The 23,561-nt window shown below is 39.1% G+C and overlaps 1 protein-coding gene across 3 annotated transcripts in view; it reads right to left on the bottom strand.

Annotated features, from left to right (window-relative positions):
* Positions 1 to 23,561, bottom strand: part of ASAP1 (ArfGAP with SH3 domain, ankyrin repeat and PH domain 1) — a 368,734-nt gene that overhangs the window by 94,822 nt on the left and 250,351 nt on the right. For all 3 annotated transcript variants that reach the window (XM_084619542.1, XM_084619543.1, XM_084619541.1), the window contains exons 12-13: positions 18,369 to 18,469; positions 14,855 to 14,924 (exon numbers count right to left, since the gene is read on the bottom strand). In XM_084619542.1, coding sequence (XP_084475668.1) covers positions 14,855 to 14,924; positions 18,369 to 18,469 — 171 coding nt within the window. The remainder of the gene's footprint in view (positions 1 to 14,854; positions 14,925 to 18,368; positions 18,470 to 23,561) is intronic.

The following is a 23,561-nucleotide window of genomic DNA, read 5'->3' as shown; positions in this document are numbered from 1 at the left end:
TGTTGCAAGGATAGGTTCCTGGGTTAGTGGTTCTGTTGTGTGGTGTGTGGTTGCTGGTGAGTATTTGCTTCAGGTTGGGGGACTGTCTGTAAGCAAGGACTGGCCTGTCTCCCAAGATCTGTGAGAGTGATGGGTCATCCTTCAGGATAGCTTGTAGATCCTTGACGATGCGTTGGAGAGGTTTTAGTTGGGGGCTGAAGGTGATGGCTAGTGGCATTCTGATATTTTTTTGTTGGGCCTGTCCTGTAGTAGGTGACTTCTGGGTACTCTTCTGGCTCTGTCAACCTGTTTCTTCACTTCAGCAGGTGGGTACTGTAGTTGTAAGAATGCTTGTTTGAGATCTCGTAGGTGTTTGTCTCTGTATGAGGGGTTGGAGCAAATGCGGTTGTATCGTAGAGCTTAGCAGTAGACAATGGATCGTGTGGTGTGGTCTGGATGAAAGCTGGAGGCATGTAGGTAGGAATAGCGGTCAGTAGGTTTCCGGTATAGGGTGGTGTTTATGTGACCATTGCTTTATTAGCAGGGTAGTGTCCAGGAAGTGGATCTCTTGTGTGGACTAGTCCAGGCTGAGATTGATGGTGGGATGGAAATTGTTGAAATCATGGTAGAATTCCTCAAGGGCTTCTTTTCCATGGGTCCAGATGATGAAGATGTCATCAATGTAGTGCAAGTAGAGTAGGGGCATTAGGGGACAAGAGCTGAGGAAGCGTTGTTCTAAGTCAGCCATAAAAATGTGGGCACCCATAGCAGTGCCGCTGATTTGAAGGTATACATTGTCCCCAAATGTGGAATAGTTATGGGTGAGGACAAAGTCACAAAGTTCAGCCATAGGTTTGCTGTGACATTATCAGGGATACTGTTCCTGACAGCTTGTAGTCCATCTTTGTGTGGAATGTTGGTGTAGAGGGCTTCTACATCCGTAGTGGCCAGGATGGTGTTTTCAGGAAAATCACTGATGGACTGTAGTTTCCTCAGGAAGTCAGTGGTGTCTCGAAGACAGCTGGGAGTGCTGGTAGCGTAGGGCCTGAGGAGGGACTCTACATAGCGAGACAATCCTGCTGTCAGGGTGGCAATGCCTGAGTTGATGGGGCATCCAGGATTTCCAGGTTTATGGATCTTGGGTAGCAGATAGAATACCCCAGGTCAGGGTTCCAGGGGTGTGTCTGTGCGGATTTGTTCTTGTGCTTTTTCAGGGAGTTTCTTGAGCAAATGCTGTAGTTTCTTTTGGTAACCCTCAGTGGGATCAGAGGGTAATGGCTTGTAGAAAGTGGTGTTGGAGAGCTGCCTAGCAGCCTCTTGTTCATATTCCGACCTATTCATGACGATGACAGCACCTCCTTTGTCAGCCTTTTTGATTATGATGTCAGAGTTGTTTCTGAGGCTGTGGATGGCATTCTGTTCTGCACAGCTGAGGTTGTGGGGCAAGTGATGCTGCTTTTCCACAATTTCAGCCTGTGCACGTCGGCGGAAGCACTCTATGTAGAAGTCCAGTTTGTTGTTTCAACCTTCAGGAGGAGTCCACCCAGAATCCTTCTTTTTGTAGTCTTGGTAGGAAGGTCTCTGTGGGTTAATATGTTGTTCAGAGGTGCGTTGGATATATTCCTTGAGTCACAGACGTCGAAAATAGGATTCTAGGTCACCACAGAACTGTATCATGTTCGTGGGGGTGGAGGGGCAGAAGGAGAGGCCCCGAGATAGGACAGATTCTTCTGCTGGGCTAAGAGTATAGTTGGATAGATTAACAATATTGCTGGGTGGGTTAAGGGAACCACTGTTGTGGCCCCTTGTGGCATGGAGTAGTTTTGATAGTTTAGTGTCCTTTTTCTTTGGTAAAGAAGCAAAGTGTGTGTTGTAAATGGCTTGTCTCGCTTTTGTAAAGTCCAGCCACGAGGAAGTTTGTGTGGAAGGTTGTTTTTTTATGAGAGTATCCAGTTTTGGGAGCTCATTCTTAATCTTTCCCTGTTTGCTGTAGAGGATGTTGATCAGGTGATTCCACAGTTTCTTTGAGGGCGTGTGGCACGAGCTGTCAGCATAGCCCGTGTGGTATGTAGATTGTATGTATGTCTTGAACTATTTTCAGGACCTGAAGAGATTTTTATGATAGTCACAAAGTCCTTTCTCCCCCATACAGTGCACATCAGCAGCAACGTTAGACACCCACCATTGTCCTCAAGCAGCATTTCATGGTGGCAGTCACTAAAATATAACCTGATGAGATTGTACTATGTCAGAATGAAGCTGATTTACTAAAAAAAGTTATACAATATCATCAGAATTAAAATCCCTGGTCCCCAATAGGACATCTCTGTAGTTTGTGTAGTCACAATCAAAGTATCACTGCATCGATCTGTGTGTACAGCACAGAAGAGGTCACAAGACTGAGGATAAGCAAATCAAAGTACATGGTAAGCAAGTAAAGTCTTAACTGAAGACCAGGTGTAGACCCTGTCCAAGAAAAGTAAAGAGCACAATCTGGTATTATTTCCTCTGTCCTATTTGCTTAATAGAAAAGGTGAAATTTGAAAGACAGGCTACGTAAATCTTCAAAAATATACAAAAACAAAAGAAAACACTATGGCAGTCCAATTTTTTTAAAAAAAATTTTTGAGAGAAAAGGAAAGGGCAATGATAAGAAAAAAAGACATTGCTATTAAAACTGTGAAAGCAGCAAAATAAAGAAGCCTGGTAAGAAGATGTAGTAGAGGTAGATGGGTTCCAAAGGAGGAAACACTAACTTTTTCAGAAGTTTAGATGGTCTCTGCCGTGCTCAGCATCACTCATAATATTTTAGAGCATGCAAGGCCTCATCAGTCTTTGTATTAAAAAGTTCACACACTTCAAATGGCAGATCTTTTATTGTAACCTGCACCTCTTTAGGAATTTGAGATGAAACAAGCCAAGAGGATTTTCTCATGGCAACAGAGGTGGCCATGGATCTGGAAACTGTATCCACAGTGCAGAGAATTGCTTGACGAGATGTGTGAGCCACAAGTTGCTCCTCCAAAACCAAAGATTCAAATTCTTCTGTTTTCATGGGGGATTTTGTCAATAAATTTGGAAACAAAGTCCAAAAACAAGTAATCAAAGCCTGATTATTGACGATCCTCATTTGTAGACTTGATGATTGTGACATTACCTATGGTACAATCTGGACTGTTGAACAGCAGTGTCCCCTTAATTCTCTAGCTTGGGGGTCCTTCTACACAGCTTTGCTGTTAGAAAATCCACTACTGGCCTGCTCACACAGTCTTTAGGATGCAAATTCACTCCCAGCTAAATACATGAGCGCTCTGCCCAGTCACTCATTAACTACATACAGGGTGACATTCACAAGTTCTTAGTCCCAGCCATGTCTCCCCAGAAATGTGCCTTGTATTGTCCAGCACACAAATACACGTTCATAGCAAGTCCATCATTCCATCAAAGGAAAATGATATATGCACCGGCCTTTTTTTTAATCCCAAATGGAGTTTCCCCCACACTCTAATCCTAGCACACTGGTTAAGATAAAACAGTAAGATAAGTTTATTAACTGCAGAAAGATAGATTTTAAGTGATTACAAGTATTGATGCATAAAAGCCAGCATTAGTTACAAACAAAAATAAAAGAGCAATACACAAGCTAACACCTAACTTAACAAGCTAAGTGAATTTAAAAGCAAAGGTTTTCCTCTCTGTATGATGCAGTAAATTTCACAGGCAGCTTTTTCTTTCAGTCTGGGACTATGCTCCCTTAGTTCAGTTCCTTGAGAGTTGATGTCATGAGCAGAGAGATGGGAGGAGGAGAGGTGAAATGGAGGCCATTTTCTCTCTCTCTTATACGACCCTCCCCTCTTTGAGGATTACTCCTAACTGGAGTGTAGGTGAAAAGTAGTCTCTTGTGGATGGACATAAGGGTTGGACTGTGTCTGTGATGAAATGTAAATTTCTTGTTTATACCTTCCCATTGCTGAAGAATGGCTGCTTAAGCCGGTGATAGCTCTTTAACACCAGGCTGAAAAACTGGTTTGTAGGTGGTACCCAGAATTAGATTCTTACAATCTCACATATAGTTTTGCTAAATGTATTTTACCCAGACAGATAATGTTCAGCATATTATGAGCTTTCTAATAATACCTCATAAGGCATATTTTGTACAAAATTTATCACAGTCTTGTAAAAGTGGTGACCATAATAGTATAGACGGTCACAATGATGAATACGTTTCCAGTCAAATAAATTGAGCTTTTTTGAATTCTTTGGCTTGAAGAATAGATTTTGCTCACAATGATGTCTAGTCCTTTTGTGGATCACTGCAACAACCAATGACCCAGATTCAGGGTGCATATAAAATTGTTCAAAGCCGCTAGAAGGCACTTAGTAATGGTGATCTGCTTGTGCTGATGTCTGTGCTACAGAATATCAACAGAATAAGTATTGGCAGAGTAACTTGGCTGATCCAAGTAGTCCCTTATTTATGGGCATCACAAGACAACCAGGTATAGACTGTCTGAACCAGAGGAAAAGGAGTACTCCTCTTGTAGGGGTGAACTAGCCCCGACTGGAGTGTTAGATGCACATTTAGACTGTGCTTTAACTGGTACTGCTGATGTGCTCATTATCAAACTCAATAGCAGTTGGTACCAGAAGAGATAACATAACCACTGAGAACAGTGGTGACTCCTGTACCCCAGACACCATGAGGTCTCTGAACATATAGGTTTGAGTACCAAGTAAGCTGGCACCATTGGCAGGCAAATAGAAGGTGTGAGTCCTGGAGGTCTCTATACTGGGAGTCCTCAGACACGCCGAGGAAGCTAGTACCAGGACACAGCAGCCAATGCATGAATGAATGCAATAGGGACCTTCTTGGGCTTTGCTTCTAAGGCAAATCAAGAGGATTTCTGAATTTTAGGAGGTAGAACCTACTGTAGGGGACTTTGATCTCTTCCCCTTAGAGGCTCAGTTTTCCTTTCTCCCCTGACCCCAAAGGTTTTACTATTTGTATAAGATGATTCCTTAGAGATGTCCATCTCAGATGAGCTAGCAAAGGAGCTAACTTTCTGAGGATTACTCGGGATTTTCAGGCCCAGTCCCTGTAGTATTTCAAGAGGGGCTCATGGACCTCTTCCAGCAGAAACAATTTCAGGTGAGTCACTCTTGCTTTTTGTGTTCTCTTCAAGAACAATTTGCAAATGGCAAATTTCTCCAGTACGTACCATCACCAATAGACATAATAAGCATATTGAGTCCATCTTTAAGGGACATCATTGTCTCAGATGAAGGACAATTTCTAAGACTGATAACTTGTGTTCCATCATAAGGATTGGACCTGGTACTTGAAAGTCTCACTGGTACAGAAAAGTTCTTTCTTAAGAGAAGAAAGGAAACACTAAACAAATGACTACACCTAATCACAAACTACTAAATATCTACTGACCACTTATTTAAAAAATAATGGACAGACTTCAGAATGAGAAGCTTTAGTTTTATCTCATAGCCACAGACTGGTGAGAAGGAATTGAGGGACGGCTGAGGTCACCCCATCCTTTAAAACCTCAGGTGGACGCCACAAGGATATGCAAAGTGCATGTGCGACCCCATATGCTGCTGGCCAAAATAACCCTAAACTGAGTGCATGGTGCACATGCACCAACAGTGCAATATATATGGACAAGCACTTGAACAACAACAAAAAGAGGAGATATCCTAGGAGAACCAGAAACAGCAGCACAGTATAGGACATCTAAACCTCTGCCATAAATCCTGTTTTTAAAGCTGTTTTGAACAATCTATTAACTGAAATGCAAATGTATGAATGTTACAATAACCTGAAGTATTTTGAGTGAGAAGCTTGGACATTGCCAAGTTCTGTCTCATAGCAATAGATGGTGAGAAGGAATTAAGAGATATCCCCAAGATCACACAAGATGTCAGTGACAGCACTTGCAGTACAACCAGGTGTCCTGACTGAGGCCAGCGCCTTACCCACCAAATGCAAATTACAGCAACAAAGCATATTTATTAGATTTTACTTCATCTGCAAGTGTTAAAATGTAAAGTGCTAATTCCGCTAGATACAACAAGAGGACTTCAGAGGATGTCAGTCAGACATGACTTCATGAGTGCTAAATTTATAGAATTTATGAAGAAGTGATCTGCAGTTTTAGTTTTGTGTGTGTCCTGGGTTTAACCCATTAAACTGCTAGACTACAGGTTTCAGAGTAGCAGCCGTGTTAGTCTGTAACCGCAAAAAGAAAAGGAGTACTTGTGGCACCTTAGAGACTACAGCTCATTTGAAGTGAGCTGTAGCTCACGAAAGCTTATGCTCAAATAAATTACAAGTACTCCTTTTCTTTTTGCTAGACTACAGTAAACTATTAGTGAACTCCTGCAAGATTTTTTTTAATTAAAAAAAATCTGTTAAAATCTGATTTAGATAAAAATGACACATTCTCTACTAAGAGAAGTACACACTAAGACAGTGATACTTAGATTGAGGCTTCGGAGCTGCAAGTGGCTCTTTAAAGAGTCTCCTGTAGCTCTTTGCAGGATGTGATATTAAAACACAGAGTGATTTAATTATTAACCAATCAGGATGTTTTTCCTATTTTATTAACCAATTATAGTTGATAAAATAATAATACTTGGTCAGTCATTTTACTATGAGAATTTATATATTTATGAATTTATATACACACATATACATAAACTAAATATTTTCCTTGTAATACTGTTTAAACATGAATATATAGTACTATAGTAAATGAAACAATGAATTCACACTACTGGGGCTCTTTTGGGTAATGTTGATTGCTAATTTGGCTCCCAAACGACTATGGTCTGAGTATCACTGCACTAGGCCTTTAAATGTTAGTCTAAAACCTTACACACTTGGCCTCTAAATTTGAGATCTCCTTTCATTTTTAATCCTCTTTCAAAAAAAAATGGTTACCTACCTTTCACAACCATTGTTCTTCGAGATGTGTTGCTCATGTCCATTCCATTCTAGGTGTGCCCAGGCCCATGTGCACGGTCATCCGAGATTTTTGCCTTAGCGGTATCCGTAGAACCAGCTGGGGTGCCCCCTTGGGTGCTGCGCTCTTGTGTCAGTATATCAGGAGCTCCCAGTATATCAGGAGCATTACCCTAAGCCCTTTCAGTTCCTTCTTGCCAGCAACTCCGACAGAGAGGCAGGAGGGCAGATAATGGAATGGACATGAACAACACACCTCAAACAACAGTTACAAAAGGTAGGTAACCATTTTTTCTTCTTCGAATGATTGCTCATGTCGCTTCTATTCTAGGTGACTTACAAGCAGTATCAATGGAAGTGGGCTTAGTTCACGGTCTTGCTGCTTGCAGCATTGCTCTGCCAAGGCCAGCATTGCCTCGAGTTTGCTGGGGAAGCGCATAATGAGATGTGAACGTGTCGACAGATGACCAGGTAGCAGCCCTACAGATCTCTTGGATTGGTATCTGTGCCAGGAAGGCTACTGATGACGCTTGTGCCCTAGTCGAGTGTGCCATCACAATTGCTGCCGGAGGTACCTTCGCCAGCTCATAGCAATAGTAGATGCAGGCCGTGATCCAGGACGAAATCCTCTGAGCAGACACTGGACGACCTTTCATTCTGTCTGCCACTACAATGAACAACTACATTGACTTACGGAATGGCTTTGTTCTATCTATGTAGAAGGCCAGCGCCCTCCTGAAATCCAGAGTGAGTAGCCTGCGTTCCTCATTTGACACGAGAAGTGCCAGGGGTGCCAGAGGGCGAGGCATGAGGTGAGTCTTGGCAGGACAATTTGGAAGCTGGACGAAGGGCAGCCTCCAATGAGGAGAGCCCGCAAATGAATATCCCGCTCTGAGTGCTGGGTTGAAAATTTTTACAAATACAACACTTGTCCTTCACATGGCATTCCCCAAGCACTTGCAGCAGCTGCTGTGGGGGTCACTTACAGGCAAAGGCCTGTTACAGTCCGCATAGGGCTTAAACTCCGGAGACTGGGGCATGCCCCACCTGGGGCGAAGTTCCCATTGAGATTCTAACTCCCAACTATACTTACCAACTACTTAACACTAACTACTATAAACTACTGTTTACAAGGCCCTAAGGCTCAACGTCAGAAGAGACGAAACAGCTAGATCTTGCTATGCCAGGAAATGCTCTCCAACTAACCACCACAGGTGGTCAGAAGGAACTGAGAGGGCATAGGGCCAGCAGTGCCTGATATACCGACACATGAGTGCGACACTCAAGGGAGAGCCACTACCAACCCTATGGATAGCGCTAAGACAAAAATCTCCAATGACCTACTGTGCACACCTAGAATAGACTCGACATGAGCAAGCACTCAAAGAAGAAACAAGCTATTTCCTGGCAATGTCCCAAACTTTGCTTCCTTGCAGCTACTCTAAAAGCCTTCGTTTTAAGATTTATTTGGCAGCTCATCTATCCCTAGCCAGCTAACTCACTTTACATAGGAAGTGACCAGCATAATAAGAATCTTGCTCTATGTAACAGACAGCAAGAAATAACTAGGTAATAAGAGAGCTGGCATCTTACCCTGGACATTGATCAAAAAGTCTCTGGTTTTGATAGGGGTACAGAGTCTGAATTCCCAAGTGTCTCACTGAACACAGATGTCTTGAATGGTAGCTCCATGCTCTGTGCTACCAGATTGGCTTATCTGCATTTTTAGGGATAGGGTTGGAAATTTACAATAGATGAAAAAACCTGGCATTTATAACTTGTATTGTGGTATCAACTAGACTCTTCAATCAGATCAGGGCCTCACTGTATTAAGTGATGTGCAGTTATACACTGAGAAGACTATTCCTGCCACAAAGAGCTTGCAATCTCACAGACAGCTTGCAATCTAATTGATATCATCACTATATCCAGACTTAGAGGCAAACACAGTGCAACCGTCTCTCAGATCTCTGGCAATGCATCTCAGTCTGGACCTGCAATACCACAATTTTAGTTATCTCCCTTGAGCAAAACACATGCTAAATGGCAAAACAAAAGCCATGAATATTCTGTGACAATCAAGTTTTATATTTTCACAGTGATATGGATTCCAAAGTGTTATATAAACTTTAAACTCTTTCAAAATCCTACCCAATATTTTATATATAAGTTATTAGGGCCTCTAAAGCTTTGGGATTTGGACAGATATCCAAAAAGTTTGGATTCTTACTTGACCCTAACAAACTTTGCCCCACAATGACCCACATTCCTATGTCTCCAGACAAACTTCTATCCTCAAAAGGTGTTCCTTACCTTCAATTTTCTTGGGTGAAGAAGGAGGGGGAGAGGAAGCCAGTGGGCAGCTATCTCCTCTCAATGGCATCTTTTGGGGGAAGAGGGAAATTATGCGGGCCATCCCTAGAATTTCAGGGGAGGATGGCACATCCATAGCTCCTGGGTATCTTTAGTGGGCATGTCATGCTTTCTTGCTTCCTTCCTTCATACGGTAAGAATTTGGCTCCCCACTCTCCCAGCCACTCCTGGGAATGTAGGAGCGGAGGAAGAGGAAGTTACTCACCTTGTGCAGTAACGATGGTTCTTTGAGATGTGTCCCCCTATGGGTGCATGTGTGCCCCTGTGCCTCTAATCAGAGATTTTCGGTAGAAGTGTCCCGGTGAGCCTGCGCATGTGCCCTCCCCTCCCTTGTGGTCTGCCTCGAGGCTATTTAGCACTGCACGGGAGAACCCCCCTCACTTCCTTCTCTACCGCAGAGCCCTATAGAGAACTCCGAAGTAGAGGGGAGGAGGGCAGGTTGTGAAGCACCCATAGGGACACACATCTCGAAGAACCATCGTTACTGCACAAGGTGAATAACTTCATCTTCTTCAAGTAGCGTCCCTATGGGTGCTCCACTGTAGGTGACTCCCGAGCAGTACCCAATACTGGAGGCTGGGACTTCGGAGTGGAGTCTTTTACTACAGAGAGTACTGTGGAGTTGAAGATGGTGTCAGCGGCCAAATCTTCAGTGATCGCATAATGTTCTGCAAAAGTATGGGCAGAGGCCCAAGTCGTTGCTCTACAGATTGCTGAGATGGGGTATCCCTACGGAATGTGATTGAGGTAGAAACTGACCTCATGGAGCGAGTATGGACTCTGGACGGAAGCAAATTGAGCCCTTGATAAGTGATTAATGCAACTAGAGACCCAATTGGATCGTCTTTGAGCTGATATCACAGAGCTTTTGGATCTTTCTGTGGACAAAAGGAAGAGTTTAGGGGATTTCCTGAAGTCCTTAGTCCTGTCCACGTAGAATGCTAATGTCCTTCTAATATCTAGCATATGCACAATTATCTCCCAGTTGTCACAATGTGGTTTTGGGAAAAAACAGGGAGATGGATCTGTTGATTCATATGGAAAGTGCAGAGAAAGTAGGGAGAAACTTGGGATATGGCCTTAGAGTTACTCTGTCTTTAAAAAAAAAGGCCAGTTTGCCAGGCTGGAGTGTCCCAGGGTGGTGTCACATACGGGAAGAGATTCCCAGTGCCCTTTAAGAATCTATGCATTAGTGGGTGAGCAAACACCAAGTGGGAAGCCAATTTTGCCGCAAGATGAACCTTAAGGGAGCTGAGTGAGAGTTTAAAATGTAGTGCAAAATCAGAGGGAGGAAAGATGAGGTTGGGTCTGTGTGTCTGAAATGACACAAACTTGGAGTCGTTTCCATTTTGTAGATAAGTATGTCAAGTGCCCAACTTTTTGTTGTGTTGCAACACATCTTTCAGCTTGTCAAAGCATTCTGCCTCTCAGCCTTGGAACTAAGAAGGAGCCAAGCCTGGAGGTGGAGGACCCGTGGGTTGGGGTGAAGGGTCAGCCCATTGTTTTGAGAGAGCAGGTGAGGGATGGGCTGAAGAGAAGCCGGAGGGCATATTGCCATCTGTGTCAGGTAAGGGAGCCAGAGTTATCAAGGTCAAGAGGGGCAATCAGAATAACTCTCGCTTTGTCTCATTGAAATTTCAACAGAATCTTGGATAGAGTAGGAAACTGGGAAAACACATACAAGTGGGCCCTGTCCTGTGGGAAGATGAGAGCAACAATGGACCTTTCTTGTTCCATTAAGTAACGAAGAGATCCATAGTCAGGGTTCCCCAACGAGTGGATATATCTTGAAGCACCTCTGAATTCAGTACACACTCATTGTTGTGAGAAAATTGCAACTGAGACTGTCGGCTGTAACGTTCTGTATCCCTGGTAGATAGACAGCTGAGATGAGTACATTGTGATGGGCGCATCAATTCCAAAGTTTGAGTGCTGTCTTGTAGAGGGGGGGAGATCTGGCAGCTCCTTGGTGGTTTATACAAAACATACAGGCTGAAACAATACCTCCTCCCAGCCCACTGTCCTGCTGGTAATAGCTTATCTAAAGTGATCATCAGGTTGGGCCATTTCCAGCACAAATCCAGGTTTTCTCACCCTCCACCCCCCCACACAAATTCACTCTCCTGCTGGTGATAGCCCATCCAAAGTGAGATGGCCCAACCTGATGATCACTTTAGATAAGCTATTACCAGCAGGACAGTGGGCTGGGAGGAGGTATTGTTTCATATTCTCTGTGTGTATATAAAGTCTGCTGCAGTTTCCACGGTATGCATCCGATGAAGTGAGCTGTAGCTCACGAAAGCTCATGCTCAAATAAATTGGTTAGTCTCTAAGGTGCCACAAGTACTCCTTTTCTTTTTGTCAATATGAGTTGTGATCAGACATCAGATTTAACATAGTACCGGAACTAACTTTGTCCTTAGGTCAACTGTAAGCCTTAAGTCAAACAACTCCTGAAAAAACTACTCTGGATCAGATATGGGGGGGGGGGGGCAGTTTGAAATCAAATACTGAGCAGTAAACGTAGGCTTAATTCATACCCAAGCTGCAATCCAAATTATTGTAATCAGTTTTTGGTCTTTATACCTATTTCACCAAGAGTAACTAACAATTTTTTGGAAGGATTTGAGAACTTGTTCACTGAAGAAAAATTCCTTGCAAATAACGTCCTTTGTGACAGATAATTGTAATTGTTCATTGTGAGGAATTCTGAGAAATCATTTGTCATCCTGTTATTTATTCATCTAAATAAAACAGACCCTATAACTAAGCAAACACAGGAGGGTAAATGAACAGACTGATATTCTTACCTGAATATGAATCAGGCATTCTTTTGTGCTTTTCGTCCCAAAAGATAATCATAACATATTTCTCTTAAGTTAGTGTTCGCAATCAATTTTTATCCTGTTGCTTAATTATCAAATAAAAACTTGCAAAATCAGGAGAAGGCACTGAAGCTCCTGTAGAGATTTCCCTTTCAGGAGCTATGATGGAACTACTGTAATTTAGATAAGCGTAAAGGAGTCTCTGTCACTTGCTGAGTTAGCAGGGGTACTGGTGAAGATACACTGTGCCAGTAGCAATGTGAGTTTTGACAAGTTTTCAGCAATGCCAGTACAAGTAATACCAGCGTATGAACCTATACCAACATTGGAACACCAATCCTGTATTATATGTCATTTGCCAAGATGATATTAATCTCAAGAATAGTGGTATATTATAATAATAAATAATAACTAATTGAATCTGTCTGACAAAGCCCTTTACAACATTTACAAATTGATTTTATGAATTAAAACTCACACATCTCACTTCATCCACTGGTCAAATGCTACCATCACTGAGGTAGAAGATACCAGTCATTTCACAGCATACAACAACTCTCCACTTCAGTAAAGCAAAAAATATCTTTAAGGTGTTTTTGCGTAGGAAGAATGAAATTAGCCAACTGGAAATGATTAAAAGTCACAATAACACCCCTTCCAATACTTGTGAAAGATCTGGAATCTGTAGTTACCTGAAGTGGTAAAGACCAGGTTTTACACCTCATCTGATAGATGACACCTCCACCAGCACAATGCATTATAAACTTAACACTGGCTTACAGGGAAAGGTGTCACCATCTGTTTCAGCAACACCAAATTCACGGATTCAAAGGCCAGTAGGAACTATTGTGATCATCTAGTCTGACCTCCTGTATAACACAGAACATAGAACTTCTCAAAAATAATTCCTAGAGCATATTTGTTAGAAAAACATCCAATTTCGATTTAAAAATCATCAGTGATGGAGAATCCACCACAACCATTGGTAAACTGTTCTAATTGTTAATTAACATTTAAAAATTATGCCTTTTTTTTTAGTCTGAATTTGTCTAACTTCAACTTCTAGCCACAGGATTGTGTAGTACCTTTCTCTGATAGATTGAAGAACCCATTATTAAATATTTGTTTCCCATGTAAATACTTATAGACTGTAATTAAGTCACCCCTTAATATTCTCTTTGTTAAGTTAAACAGTTTGAACTCTCTGGATCTATCACTATAAGGCATCTTGCATCATCATCGTCTTTTGTTCTATTGAAGTTCTCACATCATACCACCATTCTAGCTGAGCACCCATGCAAATACCAATCAGGCCTCAACCTGCCTAATTTAAGCTATGTGATGAGATCATTGCCCGAAGTGGATGGAAAAAGTTCAAGCTTATAGATCAAATTATAGACTCATTTGTATATCCAGAGTGAGATCCAAAGACAAACTTTGCCTCCTTTATGGAGTTTGAGTAATGTTGCACAGAAGTCTGAGCAGCATCCCCACTTGCTACCTGAACACAAAAAGTGAAGAAAATATTTTTATGTAGCAGCCTATGGGAGAAGGAAAAAATAGTTCAGCCAAGAACATAATTGATCTGGCTGACACTTAATTACAATAATCATAGGTAAGATGAACATGTAATTCACGAAAGCAATTGAGGATGTGATTCCAGCTGTTAAAACTGGGTACGAATGTTCTATTAAAATATTTTTAAATTAGTATTAGCACCTCAGTATAAATGTATTAAACGCCAATTCACTTGCCAAGGAAAACATTTTCTTAGTTAATCTGTTGTAACTGCCCATGGACTAACATTATTCGGCACAAGATATTTAAGGGCCACATCCTAAAGTCCATTGAAAGCAACGGGAATCTGTCCTAAATCTCCAGAACTGGTGAAAGTGTTTACTAAATCAATACATTAATCAGACTGTTACACCCCACTCATATGTAACATAAGCCCCGAACACTTGGCAACAGCTCTATTCCAATGGCTAGATAGGCAAAACAATGTGATACTATTTATATGGTCTAATTTTATTTATAAAAGAAGTAAAAAATTGCAGTTTGTGGGGCAAATTTTACTACTATTAATGTGCAAAGAATAAGATGTGCTCTTTAATATTGTCTGTTGATTTCAGTTGTTCCCATTGAGTCCCAGCAACAGCTAGATGCCTCAAACCTGGAAGTTAGCAACATTTCTAACAAAGTAAAACTAGATGACTTATTCATTGTGAATAATTTCTCCAAAAAATTTTGTCACTTGCCAAATACATTATTCACAAATACATTTTTATTATTGAATTAGCTCTAACAACAAGCTGTTTAATGTAAATCACGGTAAAATCTTAACAGGTTCCAGCAGCCTAAAACAGTTCAGCATTTACTTTGGAAGTCAGTGTGTACAAAAGAACAAATATAACAAAAAACCTACTTCATGCTAGATTTTTTATTATACACAATATAGATTAATTATATGTTACCATTCGATCAATCTTTTATGTTTTCATTTATTTTGCTTAACTGAATGGTTTTCAATTTTTCACAAATAAGTGAACAGGTATTAAATTATCTAGGTAGAAGAGGTATTTATTCACCATACTTTAAATAGTCACATAACAGATCTATATTAATTCAGTCAATAGATTCACAGGGATTGAGTTCATTGAATTCACTATGGCAATAATGGAGTATAAAAAAGTCAACTTACTGTTGCATGTGATATGGTAAGAATTCCATTTTTGACAGTGCACTTTCTTCTCTGCCACACTTTCCTTAGCCTAAAAAATAACAGGACAATATATCAAGAACCAAACATAATTACTGCTCCTTTTAGTTTGTCTGTACAACAAACTTGGAGGACAAACAGAAGTTAAAGATAATAAACACGTTTATCATACTGTTTACATTTAAAATAGATTAGCAAGCCAACACACTCTCCATCAAACCAACTGATTTAGGTAAAATTTTCAAAAGTGCTTAATTCCCATTTTCAAAAGAGTCTTCAGCCCTTAGGAGCTCAAGTCCCACTGATTTTCAATTAAACTTAGGTGCCTAAGTACCTAATTTACTTTTGAAAATGTTATCACTTCTCTTTATGCTTTATTACATTAACTGCATTAGTTTAATAGATGGAAGCTTTTAAATAAAACGAACACCTAATTTCACTTTTCTAATCAGGTGAGGAGAATTCTTCATGTAAAATAATAAAAAAGTGACATAATCCAAACCTGATTTAGCTTAACTTAAATTTTTCATTTATGTCTCCACGTTTTAAAACAAACAAAAAAAATGTATAACTGTATCCACCACAAAGTTAACAATTCATGTCCCTGATTTATCTCTGATTGAAAGGTCATAAATTAAATTCTCTTTGAAAAAGGCATTTGTACATTAAAAGGCTTATCACTCTGTCTGATCATTCATGTAGTCCCCATGCTTCTAAGCCTACAAAGTACTTGAAACTGATTAAAATAGAACTACAGTAGGATTCTAATCAATGTTTTTAGGATTTCTCTGAGTTAAATTCCCAGTTCAATAGATTATGCTTATATGAATCCTATTCTCCAACTCTTCCTCATCTCTTATATGGGATGGGGAGCAGGAAAAACCTCCACTCTAGTACCAATTATCTTAAGGCTATGCAGTTCTGATGCTGTGCATTTAATATTTTTCAGAGACAGAAAACAATTATTTAAATTTGTTCTATTTAAAGGTTCAAAGCAGAAAATTGGATCCTCTCCCATCAACACATTTCTGTATAAAAGCTGTGTTAGTTGGCTATCTTCACTCTATGTTCCCTGAAGAAAAGATGCTGTTCAGCTTCTACTTTTTTCACTACTGAGGCTTTTATTTTTATTCATACCTTAAATCACTATATAGAAGAGGAAAACCAAGTGGTCCCTGAACTTTCATCAGCACTAATACCTCATTCAAGAGCACTGGGACAGTATTGCAGACTTTCCTACCTGCTTTTATCTACATTGCCCTCACTTGATTGATGTAACTCCTGTTCCTGATGTGCTACTAGATTAATAGGGAGTAAATGAACTACAGACTGGACTGGTCTTTTAATGACTTCACTTCTCTAATATCTAGGGCACCAATGTATGTTATCTTTGGGAAGAAGTCTGGCATCTACAGACAGAAAACACTGGCAATAAAGAATCTGGATTATGATTTCACATTTAACATTTCGCATGACCACACAATGTTCCATTTTTTCAATGAATAGATTACACTAATATGAAAAGGAGTACTTGTGGCACCTTAGAGACTAACCAATTTATTTGAGCATAAGCTTTCGTGAGCTACAGCTCACTTCATCAGATGCATTCAGTGCCACAAGTACTCCTTTTTTTTGCGAATACAGCCTAACCAGCTGCTACTCTGAAACCTGTCATTACACTAATATGTAATTCTGGCCTGTCTTCCCATTCCTCACCCTATCTTTGCAGCTAATACAAAAGTTGTTAAAGGGGTGACTACTGTAATCTGTTTTATATAATTTATGTATGTTGAAGAAGACAGCAATGTCTGAAAATTTTGGAGCATTAAAAAGAAAAAGAATTATTGGTTGACAGAGCTCTCACACAGTGGCTGTGCATTTTTTGTCACCAAAGAAACAAAATAAGTGAAGCTAACAAAAGAACCACCCAGATGGAATGTAGGTAACAAAATTAAGTCAGACTGTTCTTTCATAATAATAAAATCTTAACATCTTAGTGCTAGAAGATTTACTTTTCTGATGCCCTAGCACTAAAAATGACTCAAGTTGTTAAACAACCTTCACACTGCAGGTCTGACTATTTTTCAGATTTCAAATGTTAAAGTTTGGATTTTTTTCTAAGTCACAAAGGTTTGGTTAAAATATTATTCTTGTCTGTAGAAAAGTGCAGTTATCTTCTTGCAGCTGGTTTAATATCCCATGTGAAATGACTGGTGACATCAGAATAGTTAAGGATTCTAAAACTACTAAACCTTTTTTTAAATTGCTTTATTTGTAGATATTAATGATACTTAGAAAATAAGATATGCATGAAACCTGTATGTAAGATTCTGCAAGAAATTCCAGTTTATAATGTAATAAACATTTTTAATAACTTAATTCAAAGAGAGAACCTCTTTAAGGTCTTGGCATAAGGAAAAAGAGTTAAGATTACATTTTTAAAGTTAGATATGTATTTCCTGATCTTTGAGTGTTTTATTTTTTCATCCTTAATGCTACATTCAAATTGCTTGAAGTAATAACTTTTTGGTAAATAAAATATAAATATTACAAATTAAATCTCTGAACCTAGCAAACACTTGCTCATTTAAATATGCCTTTCATTAGCTGGCTAACTGAAGCCCATGGAACACCTTGAGTGAGTATAGGCTTGCAGGATCGGCCTGTAAACTACTATAATTCTCTCAGTTTTCTACAGATACATAAATCGTATTCTATTTTATAGTTAACGCTATGAGCCTGAAAATCAAGAATTTCAAATCAAACATTTAGACACCAAAATGTTCAACTTTTAACCATTGTATTTTTATTTATAAAGGGTAACGTTTTCTGAAGTGCCTCGCTGACTTAAGAGCATAAGTCCCATTTTAAAATTGAGCAGCTCTCAGAGAGAGCTAGGTCCTAAGGACCGAAGTCATTTTTGAAACACAGACTTAGGCTCTTAAGTTTCTAAGGTGCTTTTGAAAACTTTACTCAAACGGCCCAGAGAAGTATGTCTCAAAAAGGGTTAAAATTGTGTATAATATGAATTGAGAAGTATCTGAATCTAGTAGTTTATGTTCAAATGTAGAAATTCTGGATTTTCAAGAGCACTAAATGATATCAAATGGGGTAAGTAAACAACATCTTCTGCACATCCAATGGGACAAGTAATAAAAATTTAACACACAAGTTAATCACAGGTTTACATATCTCCATGAAGTGTGATTCAGATGTCTCTATGTTACACACCACATGAATTGATATACCAAACATTGACTTTTTATTTCTAAATAGTTTTCATAAATTCTAAGTTTTAACAATGTCTAAAGAGAAAATAAGCACTTCACAAATGAGATATGCAAGCATTCTAATCAGTAAATTAAAAGAATTCTTTTAATCATGTATGTTTTTAAAATGTACAAACTCAAAAAATTCAGCGCATACACTGTATATTGATGGTGATCAATTATATAAAACAATTCATATTAGTATATTATATACTCCAACTACATACCCATCACTCTTCTTTAAGAGATAACCCTTCTTCTCGCTTCCATACTCCTTATTTCCCTGAAGCTGATGCATACTATATCCTCCTTGCCTGCTCTGGGAATCCTATAGAAGGGGAAAAAGCCATTACAAAAACTTTGATGTCATTATGTAACAAGATCTCACATTGATTGTAGTTTACCTCTCCTTCCCCACCTCCTCCCACTTTATGTAATAACAGATTTTTCAAACAAGGAATCCCAACTAAGAAGTTTAATAACTAGTTATGGACGCTACAATAAATACATGACCAGGTAATGTAATATTCAAAACTCTGAATTTTAGTATATAAAGAATGCAGGTGTGTGTCCCAAGGTAACGAAGGAATTAAAAAGGCTCATCATAAATTGTTAAAGGAAAGCAAGTAAGTTTTACACGCACAATTATATAGGAAACAACACCAGTAATCATCCTCAATTTTAATTAAGTTTAAAAATACACATAGTGTACATATTTTTTTAATAAATGGAATCTTCCCAAATAAATTTTAAAAAAACTAATGAAAGAAACAAGTAGGGTGATAAAAATGTCAACAAATTCACTAGAAAAACAAAGGGCTTATTAAAACATAGACTTACTCTCCTAGCCTTCGATCAGGAAAGGCAAAAGCAACATAGGAAAGAAAAAGCAAAGAATTCAAAAAGAGAATTAATTTTGGAAAATAACGTGCTCCTGAACATATATTCTGCAGCTTCCACATTTAAAAAGACAATCAGCAGTCATTCTTGCAAATGGCACTAATTAGTAGGAAGAAACAACACAGTTCTTTGTTTAGACACTTATTAGCCTTTGCTTGCCAAGTAACATTAGAGCATGCTAAAATACTGTACATGTTTATCTTTTAGTGGTTTGTAATTAAAATATCTTTTAGTATTGAATTGGAACATGGAAGGATACTAACAACATTGTTGTATGCAGTGTTGTTGTACCCATATCGGTACATGGATATTAGAGAGACAAGGTGGACGAGGTAGTATCTTTTATTGGACCAACTTCTGTTGGTGAGAGAGATACGCTTTCTAGATACATAGAGCTCTTCCTCAGGTCAGTTTCACACTTAAATACAAGGTTGAGCAGATAGCACATATTCTAAGGGACAGTTCAAGGTGAAGTGGCTCTTTAACACCTCTGTAGTCAGGATAAAAAGGGGTGTGCTGCTGGTAGACCAGCTCTTGCCAAGGCTGTAGGCATCAGCTGAGCATTGACACATTCATAGCTGGAAACCAGACCAACTTACCTGTATGTTAGTATTGTTCAACATAGGTGTTAGACTTGTAAGGATGTATTTAGTGTTTAGTCTATAAAATGGTTGTAAGTTCCAGCATGCATTAATCTTACGTGTAATGTCTGTATCCCATGCTATAAGGCAATACATAAGTTTTGCTTTATAACTGTAAAAATGCCTGCTCTAAACTTGTGAACTCAGACAGGAGGAGTGTTTCCCCTGTCCATCAAGGAGGACTATCAAAACTAGGCAATTGTGAAGCATCACAATACAAAGATTTGGCTAACGTCCTCCTTACATCAATAAAAGTGCTACGTGCAAGGAAGCTCATCTCATCAACATGAATTCTGAAAGCAGAAAGTAAAGATAGCAGACATGAAAATTCTTCAACTCTTTGCTGTTTGGACTCTCAGAGGGCTGAAGCTAGGAAACAAAAAGCAGATATCTCCAAGATCAACCTGGGTTAGCCCTAGAAGACATTCAATGCTGACAGATTACTATATCTCTGTCACCTTTTGGAACCATAGACTGCAACTCATTTGTATTACATGTTGCCTGCTTTAACCTGTAAATAACTTGTCATTTCTTTTTTCTAGCTAATAAATCCTTAGTTAGGAGTTTACTAAGGTCTAAGGTACAAACTGACCTGTGGTAAGTGACTGGTCTCCTGGGACTGGGAGCAACCTGAATATTTTATGATCTATGGTGCAAGTGACCATTTATCACTAAGTACAGCTTGCTTGGGTGGCAAGATAGTGCACCCGGGGGACTGTCTGTGACTCCATGGTAAGACTGTTATAGGAGTTCACATTTGTTATTGAGTTGGTGAAATCTAATTCTAGAACATACCACCAGTTTGGGGTGTCAGCACTGCTTTCTGACTGTCTGCCCCGAGGTTGACACTCACTGTCGTGAGCCATTTCAGACAGCATGACGGGGGGTAGCGGGTTACAGACTCTTGTAGTAAGCTATAAATCCAACGTTTTTATTAAGAACATGATTTTTAGTGTCTAGCAAAGTTATGAATTTGAAACCAGACAATCACTATGCTCTCAAATGAACTCACACAGGAGAATGATAAAAGACAAAAACACCATATCACCTATGGATGAACACTTTTCACAAAGCAATCACTCTATATCTGACCTATCAGGCCTCATCCTCAAAGGAAACCTGCGCAACACTTTCAAAAGATGAGTCTGGGAGCTTAAATTCATAACTTTGCTAGACACTAAAAATCATGGTTTTAATAAAGACACTGGATTTATGGCTTATTAAAACAATCTGTAACTCACTAACCTCCCATTTTGTCCTGTGACTACAGGAGTGATAACAGTCCATTTCACCTTGAATGGTCCTTTAGAATATGTACTAACTAGGGCTGTCGATTAATCACAGTTAACTCATGTGATTAACTAAAAAAAAAGAATCATGATTAAAAAAATTAATTGCGAGTAATCGCAGTTTTAATCGCACTGTTAAACAACAGAATACCAATTGAAATTTATTAAATATTTTGGATGTTTTTCTACATTTTCATATATATTGTATTCTGTGTTGTAATTGAAATCAAAGTGTATATTATTTTTATTATAAATATTTGCAATGTAAAATTGATAAACAAAAGAAATCGTATTTTTCAGTTCACCTCATACAAGTACTGTAGTGCAATCTCTTTGTCATGAAAGTGCAACATACAATGCAGTTTTTTTTGTTACACAACTGGCCTCAAAAACAATGTAAAACTTCAGAGCCTACAAGTCCATTCCTTCCTACTTCTTGTTCAGCCAATCGCTTAAGACAAACAAGTTGGTTTACATTTGCAGGAGATAATGTTACCCTCTTCTTATTTACAATGCCACCAGAAAGTGAGAACTTGTTGTCTGAGCGATTGGCTGAACAAGAAATCGGACTGAGTGGACTTGCAGGCTCTAACATTTTACATTGTTTTATTTTTGAATGCAGTTTTTTTTTTAACATAATTCTACATTTGTAAGTTCTACTTTCATGATAAAGAGATTGCACTACAGTACTTGTATCAGGTGAATTGAAAAATACTATTTCTTCTGTTTTTTTACAGTGTAAATACTTGTAATCAAAATTAAATGTAAAGTGAGCCCTGTACACTTTGTATTCTGTTTTGTAATTGAAATCAGTATATTTGAAAATGTAGAAAACACTCAAAAATATTCAAATAAATGGTATTCTATTATCATTTAACAGTGCGACTAATTGTGATTAATTTTTTTAATGGCTTGACAGCCCTAATACTAACTATGTATGCTAAACTATCTGTTTGACTTTGCATTTAGCTGTGACACTCTGAGTACCTTTCCCAGACTTGACAAAGAGCACTGTGTGGCTCAAATGCTAGTCTCTCTCACCAACAGAAGTTGGTCCAATAAAATATATTACCTCACCCACCTCACTAATAACATTGTCACTCAGAGTTCTTAAATTTTTCTTCTGCTTTCAAGTTTTATTGCATATTAGCTGTTTGCTCTGCTATTTGAACTCCTTGGTGGAGAGGGATTTATAAACTAAAACAATGCAGTTATTAATTTATGTATGTAATTTCTACTCATGTGAAGAATGTCGTTGATTTCTGATGAAACTACTCAAATCAGCAGAAATTATTTTCATGTGACTAAAAAGTTTAAAGATTTTACCTAAGCATCTCCTACTCTTTATAAATTTTTGAATGTTCATAACAACTGTCCCCATCCTCCATAGCACTGGAACTAATTATGGAAGAATAGCTACTTAAAGAGTTACCATGCAGTGTTTTTGGCTGAAAACTTGTATTTTGTAAAAGCAATTTAAAAAACCTATTATTTTATTAATGTAATTAAAATATTTTAAAACTTTATTGTGAAGCAGTTAGATGTAGTTATAAAATACCTGAATAAAGCTACAAAAGCAAGGAAGTGAAAAGTTAAGTCTTAATTTTTATATAACCTCCTCTCTATCCATAATCATACACCTTAAAATTACTCCAAATATTATATATCATAGATGATGCACTTCAACTTTATTCTGCTTCCTCAACCTGTTCTTCTGCAACTACTTCCAAGTGATAAGAATTTAGTATATTTGGTGCAACAGTATGTCGAATCAGGACGGGGCAGTTTGGTGAAGCGGGTGATGTGAAGCTTGTATCCCTTGGGTGTGCACAGTTAAGATTTTAGTATATGTCAACACCAAAGATTTACATCACTGCAACATACATAAGAACAGCCATACTGGGTCAGACCAAAGGTCCATCTAGCCCAGTATCCTGTCTTCCGACAGTGGCCAATGCCAGGTGCCCCAGACGGAATGAACATTGATGACATCTTCATCATCTGGACCCATGGAAAAGAAGCCCTTGAGGAATTCCACCATGATTTCAACAATCTCCATCCCACCATCAACCTCAGCCTGAACTAGTCCACACAAGAGATCCATTTCCTGGACACAATGGTGCTAATAAGCGATGGTCACATAAACACCACCCTATACCGGAAACCTACTGACCGCTATTCCTACCTACATGTCTCCAGCTTTCATCCAGACCACACCACACGATCCATTGTCTTCAGCCAAGCTCTACGATACAACTGCATTTGCTCCAACCCCTCAGACAGAGACAAACACCTACAAGAGCTCTATCAAGCATTCTTACAACTACAATACCCACCTGCTGAAGTGAAGAAACAGATTGACAGAGCCAGAAGAGTCACCTACTACAGGACAGGCCCAACAAAGTAAATAACACAACACCACTAGCCATCACCTTCAGCCCCCAACTAAAACCTCTCCAACGCATCATCAAGGATCTACAACCTATCCTGAAGGACGACCCATCACTCTCACAGATTTTGGGAGACAGGCCAGTCCTTGCTTACAGACAGTCCCCCAACCTGAAGCAAATACTCACCAGCAACCACACAC

The sequence above is a fragment of the Lepidochelys olivacea genome, assembly GCF_965140295.1.
Source record: "Lepidochelys olivacea isolate rLepOli2 genome assembly, chromosome: 2".
Classification (NCBI taxonomy): domain Eukaryota; kingdom Metazoa; phylum Chordata; order Testudines; family Cheloniidae; genus Lepidochelys; species Lepidochelys olivacea.
The sequence above is the reverse complement of the archived record's forward strand: the minus strand, read 5'-3'. Positions and strand labels throughout refer to the sequence as shown.